Below are 16,927 nucleotides of genomic sequence, written 5' to 3'. Positions count from 1 at the left end.
CCAAGAGCAAAGCCTCTGCCTCTGCCTCTGCCTCTACCTCTGCCTCTGCCTGCACAGGAGATGCTGGCCAGTTCTGTGAAGGACCTAAGGTATAGAGGGGGTTTTCTGTGACTCTCATAGCTGGGGCCTATGGGGGCACAAACAAGATTAGTGGTTGTCCTTCCCACCAGACCTTGACCTGGATGCTGTTTGCTTTAAGGCAAGGATGGAAGCTAGATTTACCACTGTTGCCCCTTGAAAGTCAGAAATATTGTAGAAACAGCTCACTTAGACCCTGTCATGACACTAGACACGCACAATGGGCCTCGGCCAGCAGCAGCTTTGAATCAGAGCTCCGTGGCCAAGGCTTCCAAACCCGAACCACATTTTCTCTCTGATTAACCTACAGCGCCGTGGTTCAGAGCAGAAGGTCCAGGAGGCTGTTCTGAGAAGGGCTAGCTGGGCTTGCAAAGAGACTGACTTTACATCTTCAACGCTATCTGTATAAGGAGCTACACCCGATGGGGTCCAGGCTTCACCCTGTCCTGTGGGAACCTTCAACTAATATTAAAGTATAAGCTCTTCCTAAGTGAACCTGGTCCACCGGCTAGACTAGAAAGCCCCACCATGTCTGTGACAGTCTGACTCCTCTCAACTGCTACAGAATGGTGGCACGGAGGCCTCATGGGTTTCCTGAGGAGGAGGCAACACCACGAGAAGATGAAACAGTTCCCCCTCCATATCTCCATCTCTGGCCTCTCTAGGCTTGTGACCAGGGTATGAATTTCTGTAGCACTGATGCATGGGGGCAGGTGTCATTTATCTTAAAATGGAAATTTTATCAAAATGGTCAGAAAGCATGTAGTATTGCACACACAGTTCAAGATAGAATACAATCTAAATAAATGAGAAATACTGGCTACATGACCTAGCTTTTCAAAAGTGGATGTGTCTGTAAAGAGAGGTAATTTTATTTCCCAAGATGCCATCTGTGTGGGTGCTAAAAGCTCCCCTACTCAAGGTTCACTAGTGACTGAAACATATACTGTTCTCCTCTTTGAGAACAAATATTCGGGCAGGTCCAAGGTTCTCTGCCCTCTCTACTTCCTTCAAGGATGCAGGCTCACTTCTGAACTGCTCTATATAAATGATGGATGGAAAGCCACCTGAGATCTCTGTGTGGTCCCATTCTACCTTCTGGACCCTAAGGCAGCTCCCTCCCTGTTGTAGGAGGTGGGACTCAGGTCACATATGGCTCTGCTCTGCTCTCTTTGGTAGGCTGCTTGGTTGACCCTCCAGCATAGCTTCGGAGAATTTAGAAGGTACTCTTTTCTCTCATCCAAAGCTGGATCTTGCAAACCAAATCATTTCCAGTAGTTCTTTCGTTCATTGACTACACTGTGTCTTCTAATTCAGTGGACCTCTGTCTCAACAGGCATATTCAACAATTGGGTGGTCCATCTGAAGAGCTTCCAGGGCCATTAAAGATACAGGATGGGGGAAATGCGTCCAAAGTATCAAAGAACCAGTTGGTATAAGCAGTTTGCAGACTTCTGAACACAGGGGCTGTTTTCACCACACCCAGCCCCTACACCCTGGGTCAACACGACTCCCCAGTGAGGCTGCGCTTTGGTTTACTCTTCAAGGGCAGAACATAATGGATTTCTGGTACTAGCGTGCTCATCAGATCATAGAGGCCAACAGAACAGGATGCTGGGACTACACTCTCCTCCAGTAGATGGCAGTGGGTGAGCGGAGCCTAACACCACATGTCTTGTTCCCTTTCAGCATCAGCGATCCCTTCATTTTCAACATGTGCAGCAAAGACAGGTCCTCTGGACAAACTACTTCCTGCCAACGCTTTGCTACAGTGACCTCAGAGAGCTCCGGCAGGCCCGCTTTCCTCCTGCAGGTGAGTTGAGGGGCTCTCACCCCACCCAGGGTTTAAGGATGTGGTTGACTCATCACAACAAGTGAACCAGGCATCATCAGAGATACCTGTCTGTGACTCCCTCTTGGCTGTATATACAGCTCAGGACTCTTGTGAAGAAACTGTAAATATCATTTCCCTGGGCATCATCGGTCCCCAACCAATTTGGAGCTCTGGCAGCCTCTACAGGCTGTCCAGCCAGGCCTTTAACTGCTGAGCTATTCTTGCTCGCTGGGTCATCTAGGAGTAGGCATCTTTTCTGTGATACACAAATGTATTGATGATTTAGGAATTTGGGGACATCACTGAGAGCTGTTGTTCTGAGCACATGTCTCTTACTCCCTTTTCCTGACTTCCCCTAGAACTTGTCTAGCTCTGAGCTTCTCATTATGTCCCAGACCAAGTGATTTAGGGACCTGGTGGCTTTCCCTTCCGATGCACCCCCCAGAGCCTCTCCATTGACTACAAGGCCTTTTTATGCTCTGAACACAGATGGAGGCTCCCATGAGAAAATGCACTCAGTCATGAGCTCCTGCACCACTTTCTGCCTAGAACATTCTGTTTAGAATCATCACCTGCAGCACGGGTAGGAAGAAGACAGCTCTGGAGCCCAGTGGCCTACACCCTAACTTACCTGTATCAGAATGGCCTCAGCAAGGGCAGGGCTGCCTCCAAGGCCTTCAAGGCAGCCTTGGGACACAGGGAAATGAAAGCCAGCTAGGAGGAGAGGACTGGGGCTCATCCCTTGCCCTCTCTGTGGGTTCTGGGTTAGTTCTCAAGGACAGAGAGGAACACTATTTGACTTGGAAGAACTTAGTAAGGGCTCCTTGGATTTGTGGCTTCATATGGGGTGTGTGGAACAGTTTAATTCCTCATGAAAGCCTCCCTAAAGCTGAAGTTCGGGAGGCTTTCTGAAGGGAGTAAATTCTAGAGTTGCAGCTACCTGTGGACCAGGGTCTAGGGCTCTATTAAGTCCCCTTTCCTCCATTGTTGCCTGAAGAAATTGCTTCCTATTTTTTTCTGACCCCGAGCTCTTGCCAAAGGAGAGGAGGAAGTGAGGAGGCCGAGTGTGGAAGAGTCCCCTGCAGCAAGATCCTAGGCAAGGTCCTGGGCTTTGTCCCCACTGTGGCTCCCTTGGTCAGTTCTCCAGGGCACCTCACCCTCCAGGCATAGGCAGCCATGAAGTGGGAGAGTCTTCTGTTTGTGTTGATTTCAATCGTTAATAAAGAAACTGCCTTGGCCAGCCCTTAGGTGGGTGTAGTAGACAGAACAGGAAGAAGGAAGTGAGGTAGATGGCTCAGTCAGATTGCCATGCCTCTCCTCTCTGGGTCAGACCCTCTCTGGGTCAGACCCGATGAAGCTCCGGCCCAAGAGGGACGTACGCTAGAATCTTCCCAGTAAGGCACCACTTCGTGGTGCTACACAGATTATTAGATATGGGTTAATCAAGATATGAGTAAGAGGCTGAAACTAATAGGCCAGGCAGTGTTTAAATGAATGCAGTTTGTGTGTTGTTATTTCGGGGCATAAGCTAGCCAGGAGGCCAGGAGTGGGGCCGAGGGAACGTAGCCTGCTGCTCATTACTGCACAGCCATGCCTCCTTTCCTACCCTGCTCATACAGTGCCAAGCACCTGTCAGACACACAGAAACCTTTCCTGAATTTCTGTGCTGGCCTCACAGCTTATTTGCATAGGAAGTGTTACCGGCAGTCGCTTTCCTCTTTCCCAGGAAATAGCGATTGTTTCCAGGTGGTTGTTATCTGCATGGTGTGGAACTCAGAGGTGGGGGAGCATCTGTCTCACCAATGGGCAGGGTTGCTGATGGAGAAGCTTCTCTCAGGAGAGCTAGAGCCTGTCACTCTAAGGATCTGAGGAAGCTGTCCCCTCTGTCTTCTCGTCATTTCCGTTTCTTTTTGTAGAACTCTTATATGTCTTGGTAGAGGACTTGGAGGTGTCCATAAAAATGCCTCTCCTGCTGGGAGAGCTTGCTGACCACCAGGAGAAGCAAGTGCTGCTTGCTGCTGGACGCACAACCCTAGATCCAAGTCTGGCCCTTGGCTCCCCGTGTCCAGGCTTCTGTCTCCCTGGACTTTCATCCAGTTTTGGGAGTTCTCCCTCCTGGATGCCATGTCATCCCTGAGGCTCAGCTCATCTCTGGCGTTGTGGCATCCCTTATTACAGTGTGTTATATGCATAGCCTGGAACAGAAGGAAGGGAAAGAGAGGCGGAGAAAGGAGAGGAAACAGCCAAAGGAAAAGGCAAGAGAAGCGTGTAGAGTCATCAGGCATTATACTGTGTGGTCACGTCAGGATGACTCAGACCCTGGGTGTGGGAAGCACCCCAAAGTAGCATGTCTACAGATGAGCACAGAGTGGTGCTCACACGGGGCGTCATCCCTCCTCCGTAGCTGTTGGGGTTTCTGGTGGAGCTGATTTCTGCCTTAGGAAACCAAGCCCAAGACACAAAAAGGTCATGCAGCTTGAGGGCGCAAATGTGCATGCTCTCCCTCAGTCTGCTCTTCCCGTCCTACAAAGAAAGCCTCCACTTCCTGCTCCATCAGCAGGTGCACTCTGTGGTCACATCCCGGGCTACACGAACCGTAAGGGTTTCCCACGGCAGAAGCCTGCACGGTAAACTGCCGGCTGCTCTGTTCCCCACGAGCACCTGTGTCCCAGGAGTCATTTGTGGTGACAGTGCTTTCTCTGTGCAGGACATTGCCATGGACATCTTTTTCCAAAACGGTGATTCTAAGCTCCTCGTCTTCTACAACAGCGACCGGGGTAAAGCCTTCAAAAGGTAAGGGCCTGACATTCTCCTTTCCAAGAAACCGATCCTAAACCCTGGGCAGAGAAATGGAGATTTCCCAGCTGTATTCTTGGGAAAAGGCTTCCCAACCCATAGCAAGCAGAACTTAGGTGAGGTACAAGGAAAAACTTCCTGACTTTTGAGACAAAGTACAAACAAAAGCCTAGGAGCCTCATTTCTGTGGACTGAGGTAGCATGGTGGTAATGATTCCGGGGAGAAGTCTTGCAGACAGAGGTTCTTTAAGACAGTGGTTGTGTAATGGACCTTCCAGAACATTTTGGCTGTATTTTCTAATTTTCCAAGTCTTTTTTTCTTTTGGCTTAATCTCTTTTTTGGATTCCAATTGCCAATTTTAGTCATTCCAATTTCATATTTTAACCAGAAAGAACTCCAAACCCTGATTCCCACTCGCATGGTGAAGCATCTTTCCTAAGAGATGTCCATTGTCACAGTTCGGCTCCTTCTCTTCTCCAAAGAGATGAATTGATCTAAGCAACACCAGCCTGCGACTGAATCCTTAGCATGCAGTTATCCATTTCTGTTGTTAGGGAACTTACAGAGGCAGGGACAGGTCCACAGAGAAACTAGGCAGAGAGAAGGGTAGGGTCCTGGCCACCAGCAGAGCAAGCAGAGGTGAGGGAGCAGGTGACCTCTGATCTCTGACCTGGGGAGCTTCTGGATTTGCCCTTCTGGTGCTCCTGGCTGGTAAGTGACCCCAGGGCCAGTTGCCATATCCAGGACTCGGGAGTGGAATGGAGAAAATCAGGTTCACAGGTTTGTGTCTGCCAGAGCTACCCATTTTGGAACAGTTGCCTCCTAAAAGCCACATTGTTTGGTGGCCTGAGTGGACTTTTGACACTTGTCACCTCATGTGCTCCTCTAGCTGCTGGGTATGAGCTAAGGTTTCCTGCCGCTCTCTAGAAGCCTCACGCGTCTCTTGTCTGCCATGCTAAAGGTACTTTGAGGTACCCATTTTACAATAGGGCGGCTGATTTGGTGTCACATGTTAGCGGTCCCAGTACTTGATCAGTTGGCCTCATCACTCCGGGCCTGTTGTCAAACAGTGCGTCATGCTAACAGCATGTGACAAAGGCATCACCTCATGGCAGGGATGTAAACAGGAGCAAATGAAGTCATCTGGGGTCCCACAGACCCAACAGTGACCTAAAGGTCTTCATTTCTTCTCATCTTCCCCAAAGTCCCAGTCCAATAGCAGCAGCCTGGGAACCAAGTCTTTTCCCCAGGGTCTTTGGTGTGTGTGTGTGTGTGTGTGTGTGTAGTAAGCTGGTGGGAGGGCAGTGGCTCTGCTCATGAAACTGTTTTATTTTTTTATTTAGCTTTTGCACTTTCCAACCCAGCTTGAAAGGAAAAGGCAACGCAGAGACCCCTTCAACCTAAGGTAATGTCATCAGGGTGCACTCTGCCCTGACTCTGTCTTATTCTCCCGCTCAGGATCCATACAAAGGGGCAAAGTCATTTGTTTGTAAATTTCTTTCCAAGCTGAAGACATCCTTATTATTACTCCTGATGTTTTCTGTTTTCAATTTAACTTCTACAAATAGGCCTGGAGTTCCTCCCCGCACTGGCCCCGGACAGTCTCAGGCCTGATAGCTCGCATCCCCTTTCTGTAGAAGGGATAACTCCCCGGCGCCAGCCTGATCTAGCCCTCAGGAAGGGGTGTTACCAGCCCTGAGGGTGTCTGGATGTTCAGAAATTAATCAATGCAGTCTGAACATATTTATTCGGGAACTCCAAAACTCTTCAAAAAAATCTGATCAGCCGGCGGTGGTGGCGCACAGCCTTTAATCCCAGCACTCGGGAGGCAGAGGCAGGCGGATCTCTGTGAGTTCGAGACAGCCTGGTCTACAAGAGCTAGTTTCCAGGACAGGCTCTAGAAACTACAGGGAAACCCTGTCTCAAAAAAAACAAAAAAAAAAAAAAAAAAAAAAAAAATCTGAATCAGTGAGTGCCAATGGGATGTCACAAGTTGAACAATCTGCGTGTTACCTCAGGTGACACATGGGGTCACAATCCCATGTTTTATAGTCTAGGCTTTGTTAGAGCATCTATGCAACACGACCATTGAGCCTGCTAACAAGGGAGTCACACAGACTGTTACCAGGCCCATAGGAATTTCTCAGTGAGAGTTGACGGCCCAGACCCAAGACAACCTTATTATGTATATGCAATATACAAAACTCAAAACATGGTCCAAACTCCAGCGTTTCTGGTTTTAAGCATTTTGGATATAGGGAGACTCAGTGTGAGTGGGTGTGTGAATTACTGGGAACTTAAAAGCCTATTGTGTGGGTCATCTTGCCAGTCATGGTATGGCTTCTATCCCCAAACGTAGCACCTCCTCTTGCAGGGGCCAGCTCCTTGGAAACCCAATCTCGGGTCAGCAGATGTTATTACTTCTGATGGCAGTGGGACTAGTTTTATCCAGAAGTGTGTATGGGCAGGGCAGTTGCCATCCCAGGAGGGGTATTCAGTGAATTCATATTAACTATGGGTGGGTCTCACCAATTCACTCAAAATATTGATAGCTTGTGATATGTGGTGTCTGGTGCTCAACCAAGTGACAAGCAAAACAACCCCAGACTCCCTTATGCTGTTGAGACTATTATATTCTCATGAGGAGGATACACATCTCAATTTAGTCTGGGAATTGAAAGAAGGTTTGGTGAGGGAATGTTTAATAAGAGAAATCAACTTGAATTAAGACATAGTCAGTGACAGGCTTGTCATGCGGGGGACTGGGAAGAAGCTTTTGGGGACAGGAGGCAAAGTGTAGCCACACAGGGAGCTTGGCTAGTTTGGAAAAGGCTGCTGTACTGTCATGCAGGGGGCAGACAGAGGCTCAATGGTGAGTTTGTGAAGTCCTGGAGGGAACATGAGAGCGGGGTGATTTTATAAGTAACTGGGAGGAAGGAGGCTAAGGGTCAGCAGAAAAAGGAGGGGCTTGGATTATGTCTGAGAAGAATTACCTTGGCAGTTGGGGTCAGGAAAAAGGAACTATTAAGTCAAAGACGAAGAAGCGACTGGTTCAGAGCCTGCTGCAGGTGACCCGGGGGATCAGTGCTGGTCAGAGCCAGCAGGGCGTGATGGGAATGGTCAGAAACAGCAGACAGGGCTGAGGGGACAGACGACAGATCTGATGACAGGTGTGAGGTATTGGTGAGAGGGGGGCATTCAGTCCTGAGTGGCTGGAAAATGCAACAGGGGCAGCCAGGATGAGCCGCTGCTCCGTGGCTGTACTATCAGCAGCTTTATTTGGATGCGTGAATTTAGAAATTCTGCCACACTTTCATGAGGGGGTCATGGGGCACCATGTAGAAATGTGGAACTGCCGAGTTTAATGGAGGGGGGAGGATGGCGGGGATCTTGACGAGATGTAATTTGGAGTAAATTGTATTTCAACCAAACAAGTGGACAAGAGCAGCCGGGAAAGCATGCATGTGGAAAAGAGGTGAGAGTGATGAGCGTGCCTTGTAAGTTTATGTGGCCTGCCCAGAGGATGCACGTGGGATGAGCCCAACTGGCGGTAAAGCGGGGAGAGACAGAGAGCTAACTAGCCCAGGCTGCGGGTGTGGGGAAAGCTCAAAAAAAGCCTGCTGGGCGCTGCAGTAGGGGTGGACCAGTCTCATAGGCCAAGCAGGATACGAACTGAGATATGACCATTGATCTTGGCAACACGGAATCACTGGCAGCTCTGACCGATGTCAGTTGCTGCTGACAGAAGCAGGACATCAGTTCCTTCGCTCACAGAGTGGATGTCCTGGTGAGTCGGTGCACTATTGTGGGTCTCGGTGTAAGGTGGCTGCTTGCCAGCTCTACTGGACACAGTAGTTGAAGAAGGGTAAGCTCTAGGATTTCACTGGTCGGCTGATATCACCCCTGGGCATCCTACCTCTCTCAGGAGAGACTTATTGCCTACACTTGGGTCCCCAGGTCATTTCAATTGGAAGTTGTAATTACCCACCCCAAGTGGATGAATAGAAGCAAAAAAGAGGACTCATCGCCTCGTGTGCCTGGAGACAAAACAAAACAAGCAACAAAACAACTCAGCTTCACCTCCATGTGTGACTGCAAGACTCTCTAGGCTCATGAAAGTTTGCTGGAAGCTGTAGCTGGGACCTCTAAGTGAGGGACTTCCTCTTGGCCAGTTCTGTCTGGTCTAGGCAGGCTTTAAGAATGCTTTGGCGTCACTGCCCCAGGATCTCCAACCAACAGTCTTGTAGGAAATTCCACCTCATACCACACACTGTAATCCAGGTATTTTAGCAAAATAGCCACAAACTGACTTTTCTTTTCTGAACCTAGTTTTACATTTCATCTGAGAACCAACCAGATGATTTCATTGGTCAGATCAGTGTGCTCCTTAGACACGCATCTTGTGAAACGCAGTGGTGATCCCTAACTGTCTCTAACTAGTCTTAGGCTGTTGTGTCCAGACCTCTAAAGGGGATTTCCCCCAGCAACACACAGACCCCCCTATCTGTCTCAGTTCTAGTTCCAGCTAGACAGGAGGCAGATAGAATGGGTAAGAAGGAAGAATGTGGTAGAACAATTGACCGTACCCCTATCCTGGGGATCCCTACAGAGATGGCTGTCAGGTTGGTAAATGACAGTTCTCTTGTGATGGGTTATATTTGGAAAATTCCATCCTCATCCATAGCTGAAAATGACCTTGTATACCTCTTACCATGTATGGAACAGCCGCTTTAGGTCCCTGTGATGATTTTTCACAATGTTTCAGGATTCTGCCTGGGCTATGCTTTGTCATACCTGCCTAGCACAGTTCCCACATAGGCCCCAGAATGGAGACCCTTGTAGAAAACCTTCTCTCATCCACTGGGAACAGTACACAGTGCTCTAGAGTTTATAACGAAACCCATTTTTGGCATAGTGTTCTACCATTGAAGAATTTCTGTTTATTTCCTTTATACATTCTCTTTGAAAATGTTTAGAGTATCAGTGATAAGAGCTATGAAAATCCCGTAAGATAGTGATCTTCTGGGATGGGGTGACAGTGCCAAGGGCACAGTCTCAGCAGCCTCAAGCTCAACATCAAGCTCCCTTCTTACCATGCTTCTGCCTCCAGTCTCTCTCCATAGAGATCAGTGTATCTGTAATGTACATAACCATTTAGGAAAAGCTCACTTGGGCTCCTCCCTGAATGGAGCAATAAGGTTCTTGGATGTCTTGATCATATGAACCCTGAGAGATCCATGGTGGAAGATGACTCAGTCCATCCCTCTGGGTGTAGGGACAAGAGTTATAACCAGAGGTAGAATAATAAATGCTGTTACAAAACTCAAAATGAGTGTAACCACCAATATTCTAGCACTCGGGACGTGCTCCTTACACATGGGGTTTGTGGGATAGGGCGTGTGAAGGTCTAGAAGTGGGTGGGAAGCAGCTTACTGGTTCATCCTCCCCAGAGGTTGTGTGTGCTCAGCTAACTCCAAGAAGCCTAGAACATAGACACAGAAGCCATACTTTTTTCAAAGCAAGTTTCTAGACTCTGCAAGGGATCAATCAATAATGAGTATGCCCAGTGAGCTGAAGGTATGTGTTCTTTTTGCTTGAAATGCCTTGTCTCTGTGACATGGCTGAAGAATTGCAGCTCAGAGTTTATTCAGTATGCTAGAGTCTCACATTAACCATGCCATAGCGACTCTTAAGTTTGTACTGAAGAGATTGTGCAAAGACCTTGCCTATTATTGAGTTGAAACTTTAATTTTTTAAAATTTTATCCTAAAATAACTGTAGATTCCCAGAAATTTGAAAAAGAGTAGAGTATAATTGCCTCATTTACTCTCCACCCTCATGAGAGTATGCATAATCACTGACTATACACAGTGTTGAAAACCAGGACTATTCCATGTATGTCTACATCTTTGTGATTATTGGTCATGTGTGCAGATTCATGCAAGTACTATCTTTCCGTCATTACAAAGGAACAGCATCTTGCACTTCACTTCTGCTTAGTTCCTTTCACAACTTTCATTTGTTATTTAGAGACTGTCCTATAACTTAATCACAGTTTGCAATATTTGAAGACTTGGCCCTTTAAAACCCTGGAGTAATTCACTGAGATCTGACTAAGTTGTTTGCATATTCAAATAGTATGCTTCTTTTAATTGCTGAGTTGTACTCTATATATGCATGGTATGATAGCAGAGTTTGCTCAGCTACTTGTAGATTGAAAGCCATTTGTTTCTTGTATTTTGGAACCACTACAAATAAAATTGGCCATTTACATTTAGTGTAATTACTAAGTGTTAGAACACAAGATGACCATCTTATCTTTTGTGGCTGTGTTTTCCTTGATTCCTGCTTTTCCTTTTGTTGCCTTTTTGTGTACAACTAAGGGGATAGTTAAAATTCAGTTTTAACTTATCTATAGTATGTTTGAGAACATTTCTCTATGTGATATTTTATATATGTTATATCTTCTTGATAATTACATGTAATTTTTACAAGTTACTAGTAATGAGAATGTACCATTTTGAGTGACATGTAGAGACTGAAACTTTTCAGTCTTAATGTAGACTTTTAAGACTTTAATAATTGTCTATTAATATATAAAATCGTTGATTTTCTTAGGCACTCTTTTTACATACATGCAGAAAACCACACAAAACATCTTCCAAAGGCATTTTCACAAGCAGGTAGCCTAGAACCAAGGGAAACAAAGTTAAATTTATAAAGCAATTCAATAATTTGGGTAGCATCGGAGAGCCTGTCTTCCAGAATGTGCCCTCTGTCTTCTAATTTGGGACTTTTCCTCTTCGGAGTCGTTTATTTCTGTTGGCTGATGGGTCTTCGTGTTTTGGCCATGAGCTACTCTAGGAGGTAGATGGTGAGCGCAACCTGAGGAATGGAGACAGAAGAGACTAAGGCAACTGCTCCAGGCAACCGGGGCAAAACACAGATCACATTGTGATCGCACTAGGGCCACCCAGACTAGACCTGGCTCTCAGAAACAGGGACTACTGTCACGGTGGATGGTTTCTGTTCTACTTGAGAAAAGAGAAACCCATGGCTTTGTATCAAGTAATTCCAGGCTTAATGCAACTTCCAGGGAATAAACATGGCAGTGGCATTTTATAGAAGGAAAGAGTATCAATATTGAATAAGATGCAGAAGATGGTGGCTAAGTGCCCAATCTCTCCAATCTTTGCGCTGTCTGGTAGCCAGCACTTTCTAGCTAAAAATGGGTCTGACTGGAGTGCATACCAGACAAATCAAAGATGTCTGCCTTCTTGGTTCTCAATCCTAATGAAGTCCAGTGTGCTTAAACCCCTTTCCTAAGACCCAAGGAAAAGTGAAAGTGGCAGGAAGCACCTCCGGTGAGGATGGGAAAGGAGCATCATTGTGTACACTAGCCCAACCAAAGGCTGCAGTCCGCGAGGTGATTCTGAGGACCAGTGATAAGCACGCTGAGAGGTGGCAACTCCAGTGGGGATGAGGCAGGGAGAGGACAGTAGAGACAGCAGACAGGAGAATCCACAGTCAAGACCCAGACCCTTCTTGGCACGGACTGTAGCTGCAATGTTTTCCTTAACTTCTGACTCATGGTACCCATCCTCGAAGAGAAGAGCTTCAGGGGGAGCAGTTGGACTGGGCAGCATCCACAGACTGCTGCTCTCTCCTAGAGCATGTTTCTATGTGGATCCTGAAATGCCTGAGTCAGAGAAAAAGAAGCTGTAGTTGTGAGCCTGGCTCTCTAGTGGGCACATCTGAGACTCCACCTCCTAACTGGGGTGCTCGAGGTTCCTGTAGAAGTCTCCATGTCTGAAATGAAAATGATACATTCTGAGAACCTTGCCTAAAACTCTGAATTCACCCAAGACCTCAGAAAGGTACAAGACATAGTAGCCCGGTGTTCCAGACAGCCATTTCTAGAAACCAAGTGTATCATCAGAGTGGATATTAAATCACTTGTGCCATGCAGTTCCACCAGAATGAAGTAATCATCCACACCTCTCCAGCGAGCTCAGAAGAAATCAACACTTTGGGTTCTCCTGCAGACCACAACAGAGATGTCCAAATAGCCCTGGGCCTCTAAGTTTCTCACTGTCTTTGCACACTGGCACCAAAAGCACAGACTAAGAACAACAATGGCAAAATCCAAACTTTCTTGACAAGCAGTTCCAAGAAGAACCCCAGATTTGGGTGCAAAAAAAAGAACCACAGAAGCCTCCCAAGGGGATTACAAACTGGCTAAAAGTCACAAGGGAAGAAGACGTGGAAGAATGAAACCTCTCTGTGAACAGATGGGATTTACTGGGGACGTAGATGTCTGTCATTTCCAAAACATTCCTTTTTTAAAAATCTTATACTCTTGCCATTTAATCTTGGCTACCATCTAACTCTCAGCAATAACCCTTAGTCTCTCAAGCCATGGGACTGCAGGAATGCTCAGTCTTTCCATTTATCACAAGCTAGGCAGAAGGTGTCTGTTGATGCTAGCGGAAAAGAAAAGGGAGGGAGGGCGGGCGGGCGGGCGGGAGGGAGGGAGGAAGGAAGGAAGGAAGGAAATACTAGTTTTGACAACTGCAGGGACTTGTCACTGTCCCAGATTCACCCATAGCCACTGAGCCACAGATGGAAGCCCTGGAGTTTCCCATCTAAAAGGCAGAACTCTATGCTCTTGCTGAGACGCCAGACAAATTCTGTCACCAGAGCTCACAACCTGAAGAACCTGGCTAGGCGAAATTTATAAATGAATTTATTTGGAGTTTTGCCTAAAACTTGAAAGACAGAAATTCTAAGTCTCTTTCCCCCATAGCAGTGCTAGAACTTGTAGGAAAAGAGAAACAGCTTGTGGGGTAGTTCCTTTAATCCAAGCACTTTAATCCAAGAAGAGATGGCCCAATCTCTGCTAGAAGACTGACCCCAATAAGAACCGAAATAGATGGTCTAGTTAGGAGAAGGTAGTACACTGTGCTCTGATCCCCGATGATACAGAGAAAGAAGCAGGGTAGCAGAGAGAAGTCAGGGCATCAACAGCAGCAACCCACAGCAAAGGCCATCATCTCATGAGATGCAGGGCTGGACAGAAAGATGCTCAGCACTTCCCTTTCTGACTATCTCTTGGCTAGTGTCCTGGTCTACACAGTGAATTCCTGACTAGCTTAGAGGAAATGTTGCAGGCAGGGTAGGAAAAGAAGAAAAGAGAAGAAGAAACAAAAGCCGGAAACACATACATGCAGACTTAGCTATGGGGCCCCATCAGCAGACCTGATGAGAATATCTTTTCCTAAGACCAGAGCTGTTTGAGTGACCATTTCTACTCCCAGTAGATATGTTTCCTTCATGGATCCTTGTGCCCAGGGCTCCATTGTAGTGATTCACATCTCAGATATAACATCCCCTTTAGATGGCTTCCCAATAAATCATCTGTGATATTAAAGGAAGAGAAAGATGTAGAGAAGCAACCACACGGGGAGCATGTGGCGAGTGGCTTGTGATGCATATCGCTGGTGGGTAGAAATGTGTACAGTCTACTGGATGACAGGTTGTCACAGCTATTTAGACAAAGACCCTTGAACACACTATTTGCAGTGATGCAAGACTGCCAGGAAATAATCTATAACCATGGTACAATGTGTTAGTCATCCAGACACTCATCACAGAACCATTTCCATTAGTGCAAAAATTAGAAACAACTTAAATGCCCACAGGAATGTATAGTTCTGCATATCATGAGAATGAGCGTTTTTCAGATGTTTGCAATGTTAGCTTCAAAGACCATGTGACAACATGGGTTTCAAGAGAGGGTAGAAATGACATGAATGCTCTGATTTTAGCCATGTGGAAGCGTACACACAGAAAAATAACCAGGAAGAAAGCATGCCATTATTACAGCTGGCTTATGCCATAGAATGGTGGACATGGTCAGCTATTCTATTTAAAACCCCCCTGCACGGAGGCCTCCACAGCTGTGCACTGGTCACTGCCCGTCTCCTGCATGGAAGCCTGCATTGGTCACTGCCTGTGTCTTGCACAGAGGCCTCCAGAGCTGTGCACTGGCCACTTCCTGTCCCTTGCACAAAGGTTTCCAGAGCTGTGCACTGCAGTGTTCACTGCCTGTCCTTTGCACAAAGGCTTCCAGAGCTGTGCACTGGTCACTGCTGTCCCTTGCATGGAGGCCTCCAGAACTGTGCACTGGCTACTGCCTGTCCCTTGCACAAAGGCCATCAGAGCTTTGCACTGGCCACTACTGCATACTTTCATTAGCTAAGAGTCCTAAAGGACTGGGCGCGCTCACAGTCCGTCAAGGGCCTCCAGGAAAGCTCCAGCTGTGCAAATGTAATTACAAGTGCTGCCTCTGGCTATTTCCTGGCGAAGTTTAGTGGTAATGCCTGTCCATCTCTGGGCCATTTGCTTTTCTACCAACCCCTCAGAGACTGCTGGCCTAGAGGCCTACATCCAAAACTTTCCCATGGAATGAGTTCCACATTTGGGAACTGACAATGCGCCCCCAAATGCTAGTGATAGAGTATGTTGGTGAGCATTAGTTCCCTGGGCGCTGGGTGACACCGGGAGCATTCGGGACAGAAATGAGATGGACAGATAGATGAGGACTTCTTTGTTCCCTGAGCTGCATGTATGGAAAGAAATAATAAAGTATGCAGAACAGCAAGAGACATAAAGCCCCTCAATCAACCAAACCATAGTCCGGAGAGGTAGGGAAGGGTGTTTATGGCTTGGATGAAAAGACTCCTACAGTAACACAAGAGTCCTTTCCTTTGGGTACAGCTCACTGCCTCCCCCTTACCACCTCTTCCCTTCCTGCCTCAGGGTCAGGGTCCCAGGTCACCTCCAGTCTTCCTGGGAATCCTTGGCCATTGAGTTGGGTGAAACCAAATTGGAAAAGATGGCCTTTCTTGGTGTCGTGGGGGCCATGCTCTTGATTTTGTTCAACTTGTCCCTGGCCTGTTGGCATTTTTGCAGGCACGCTGCACACAGATCCTTCTCTTCCACCAGATGGAGGTTTTCCAGCCTTTTGATGGTGTCTACAAACGAGTCTGTCTCATCTGCCTTTGGAAAGGGGTTCCCTTTTATGTTGAGCTTCTTCAGTTTGGGGAGCTTGGAGATGCTGGCAGGGATGGTATTCAGCAGGTTGTCATATAGCCCCACCTCATGGAGCTCCTTCAGTGCCCCCAGCGTGGTGGGCACGCTGTCCAGGTGGTTGAGGCCCAGATTCACAGTGCGGATGTTCTTGAGCTGATTCAGCTCCACGGGCAGCCCATTTGTGGTCAGCCTGTTGTTACTCACGTTGAGGAAGAGCAGGGAGGTCATCTGACCGATGGACTCAGGGATCTTGTCGATGTAGTTGCTGTGCAGGTCCAGCCACCGCAGGTTCTGGAACTTGGAGATGGAGTCTGGGATCTTCCTGATGAGGTTCCGGCTGAGGTCAAGCTCGTCCACATCATTGAGACGTAGGATGCACTTGGGAAAGGTGGTGATTCCCATCTTGCTCAGATCAAGGCGCTTTTTCCCATCAAAGGTGATTTTGATGCAATTCTTGGCCACATTGAGAGTGATCTTCTTGCCCTTGGGGCCTTTCCCACCTTTGGCCATGGTCTCTTAGTATGGGAGTATATTCGAAGGATATTTTTCTGAGTTGATGATGATGACTTTGACGAAGGAGTCACATAAAACTGCTAGAAGGGAAGCTCTGATAAGAACAGAATAAGATAAATCTCGTTAGTAGAGGACACCACACTGGGCTGTGTGACCCTGATGGTACAGAGATAGAGAAAAAAAAGAAAACAAAACAAACCAGGGTAGAAGAGAAGAATCAGGATAGCAGCAGTAGCAAAAGTATCAGAGGTCTTCAACATTTCTCATCTCTCCAGATGTCAGTTTCCCAGATGTGAGAGGCAGTGCTGAGCTGAAGGATGCTCAGTGCTGCTCTCACTGTCTTATTCTCTGGCCATTTTCCTGGGAAGTAGACTTCTGACTCCAGGGTGTGTGTGTGTGTGTGTGTGTGTGTGTGTGTGTGTGTGTGTGTGTGTGTGTGTGGTGTGTATGTCCTTCTGACTCCAGGTTGTGTGTGTATGGATTGTGTCTGTCTGTGCCTGTGTGTCTGTGTGTGCATGTATGTGTGCATGTGCATGAGTGTGTGTGCTTGGCTATGTGCTACTTTCCCAGACTTTCACATACAGAGTCTCCTTAGCATTGTCAAAATACCA

At 47.3% G+C, this 16,927-nt stretch overlaps 2 protein-coding genes across 2 annotated transcripts in view; one reads left to right on the top strand and one right to left on the bottom strand.

The window, feature by feature from the left end:
* Positions 1 to 16,927, top strand: part of Wdfy4 (WDFY family member 4) — a 232,123-nt gene that overhangs the window by 164,779 nt on the left and 50,417 nt on the right. Inside the window, 5 exon segments of the mRNA XM_038350155.1 lie at positions 1,768 to 1,838; positions 1,841 to 1,895; positions 4,604 to 4,705; positions 6,053 to 6,090; positions 6,093 to 6,114. Of these exon segments, the coding sequence (XP_038206083.1) occupies positions 1,768 to 1,838; positions 1,841 to 1,895; positions 4,604 to 4,705; positions 6,053 to 6,090; positions 6,093 to 6,114 (288 nt within the window).
* Lrrc18 (leucine rich repeat containing 18) lies at positions 15,546 to 16,313 on the bottom strand. The gene has a single exon (XM_038350154.1). It carries the CDS (start codon positions 16,311 to 16,313, stop codon positions 15,546 to 15,548), a length of 768 nt encoding a protein of 255 aa, XP_038206082.1.

Source organism: Arvicola amphibius, chromosome 12, assembly GCF_903992535.2.
Source record: "Arvicola amphibius chromosome 12, mArvAmp1.2, whole genome shotgun sequence".
Lineage (NCBI taxonomy): Eukaryota > Metazoa > Chordata > Mammalia > Rodentia > Cricetidae > Arvicola > Arvicola amphibius.
This window is presented reverse-complemented; position numbering and strand designations above follow the sequence as displayed.

Excerpts from the sequence above, each read along its gene's own strand:
- Lrrc18 (XM_038350154.1), bottom strand. The coding sequence starts at position 16,313 with ATGGCCAAAGGTGGGAAAGGCCCCAAGGGCAAGAAGATCACTCTCAAT.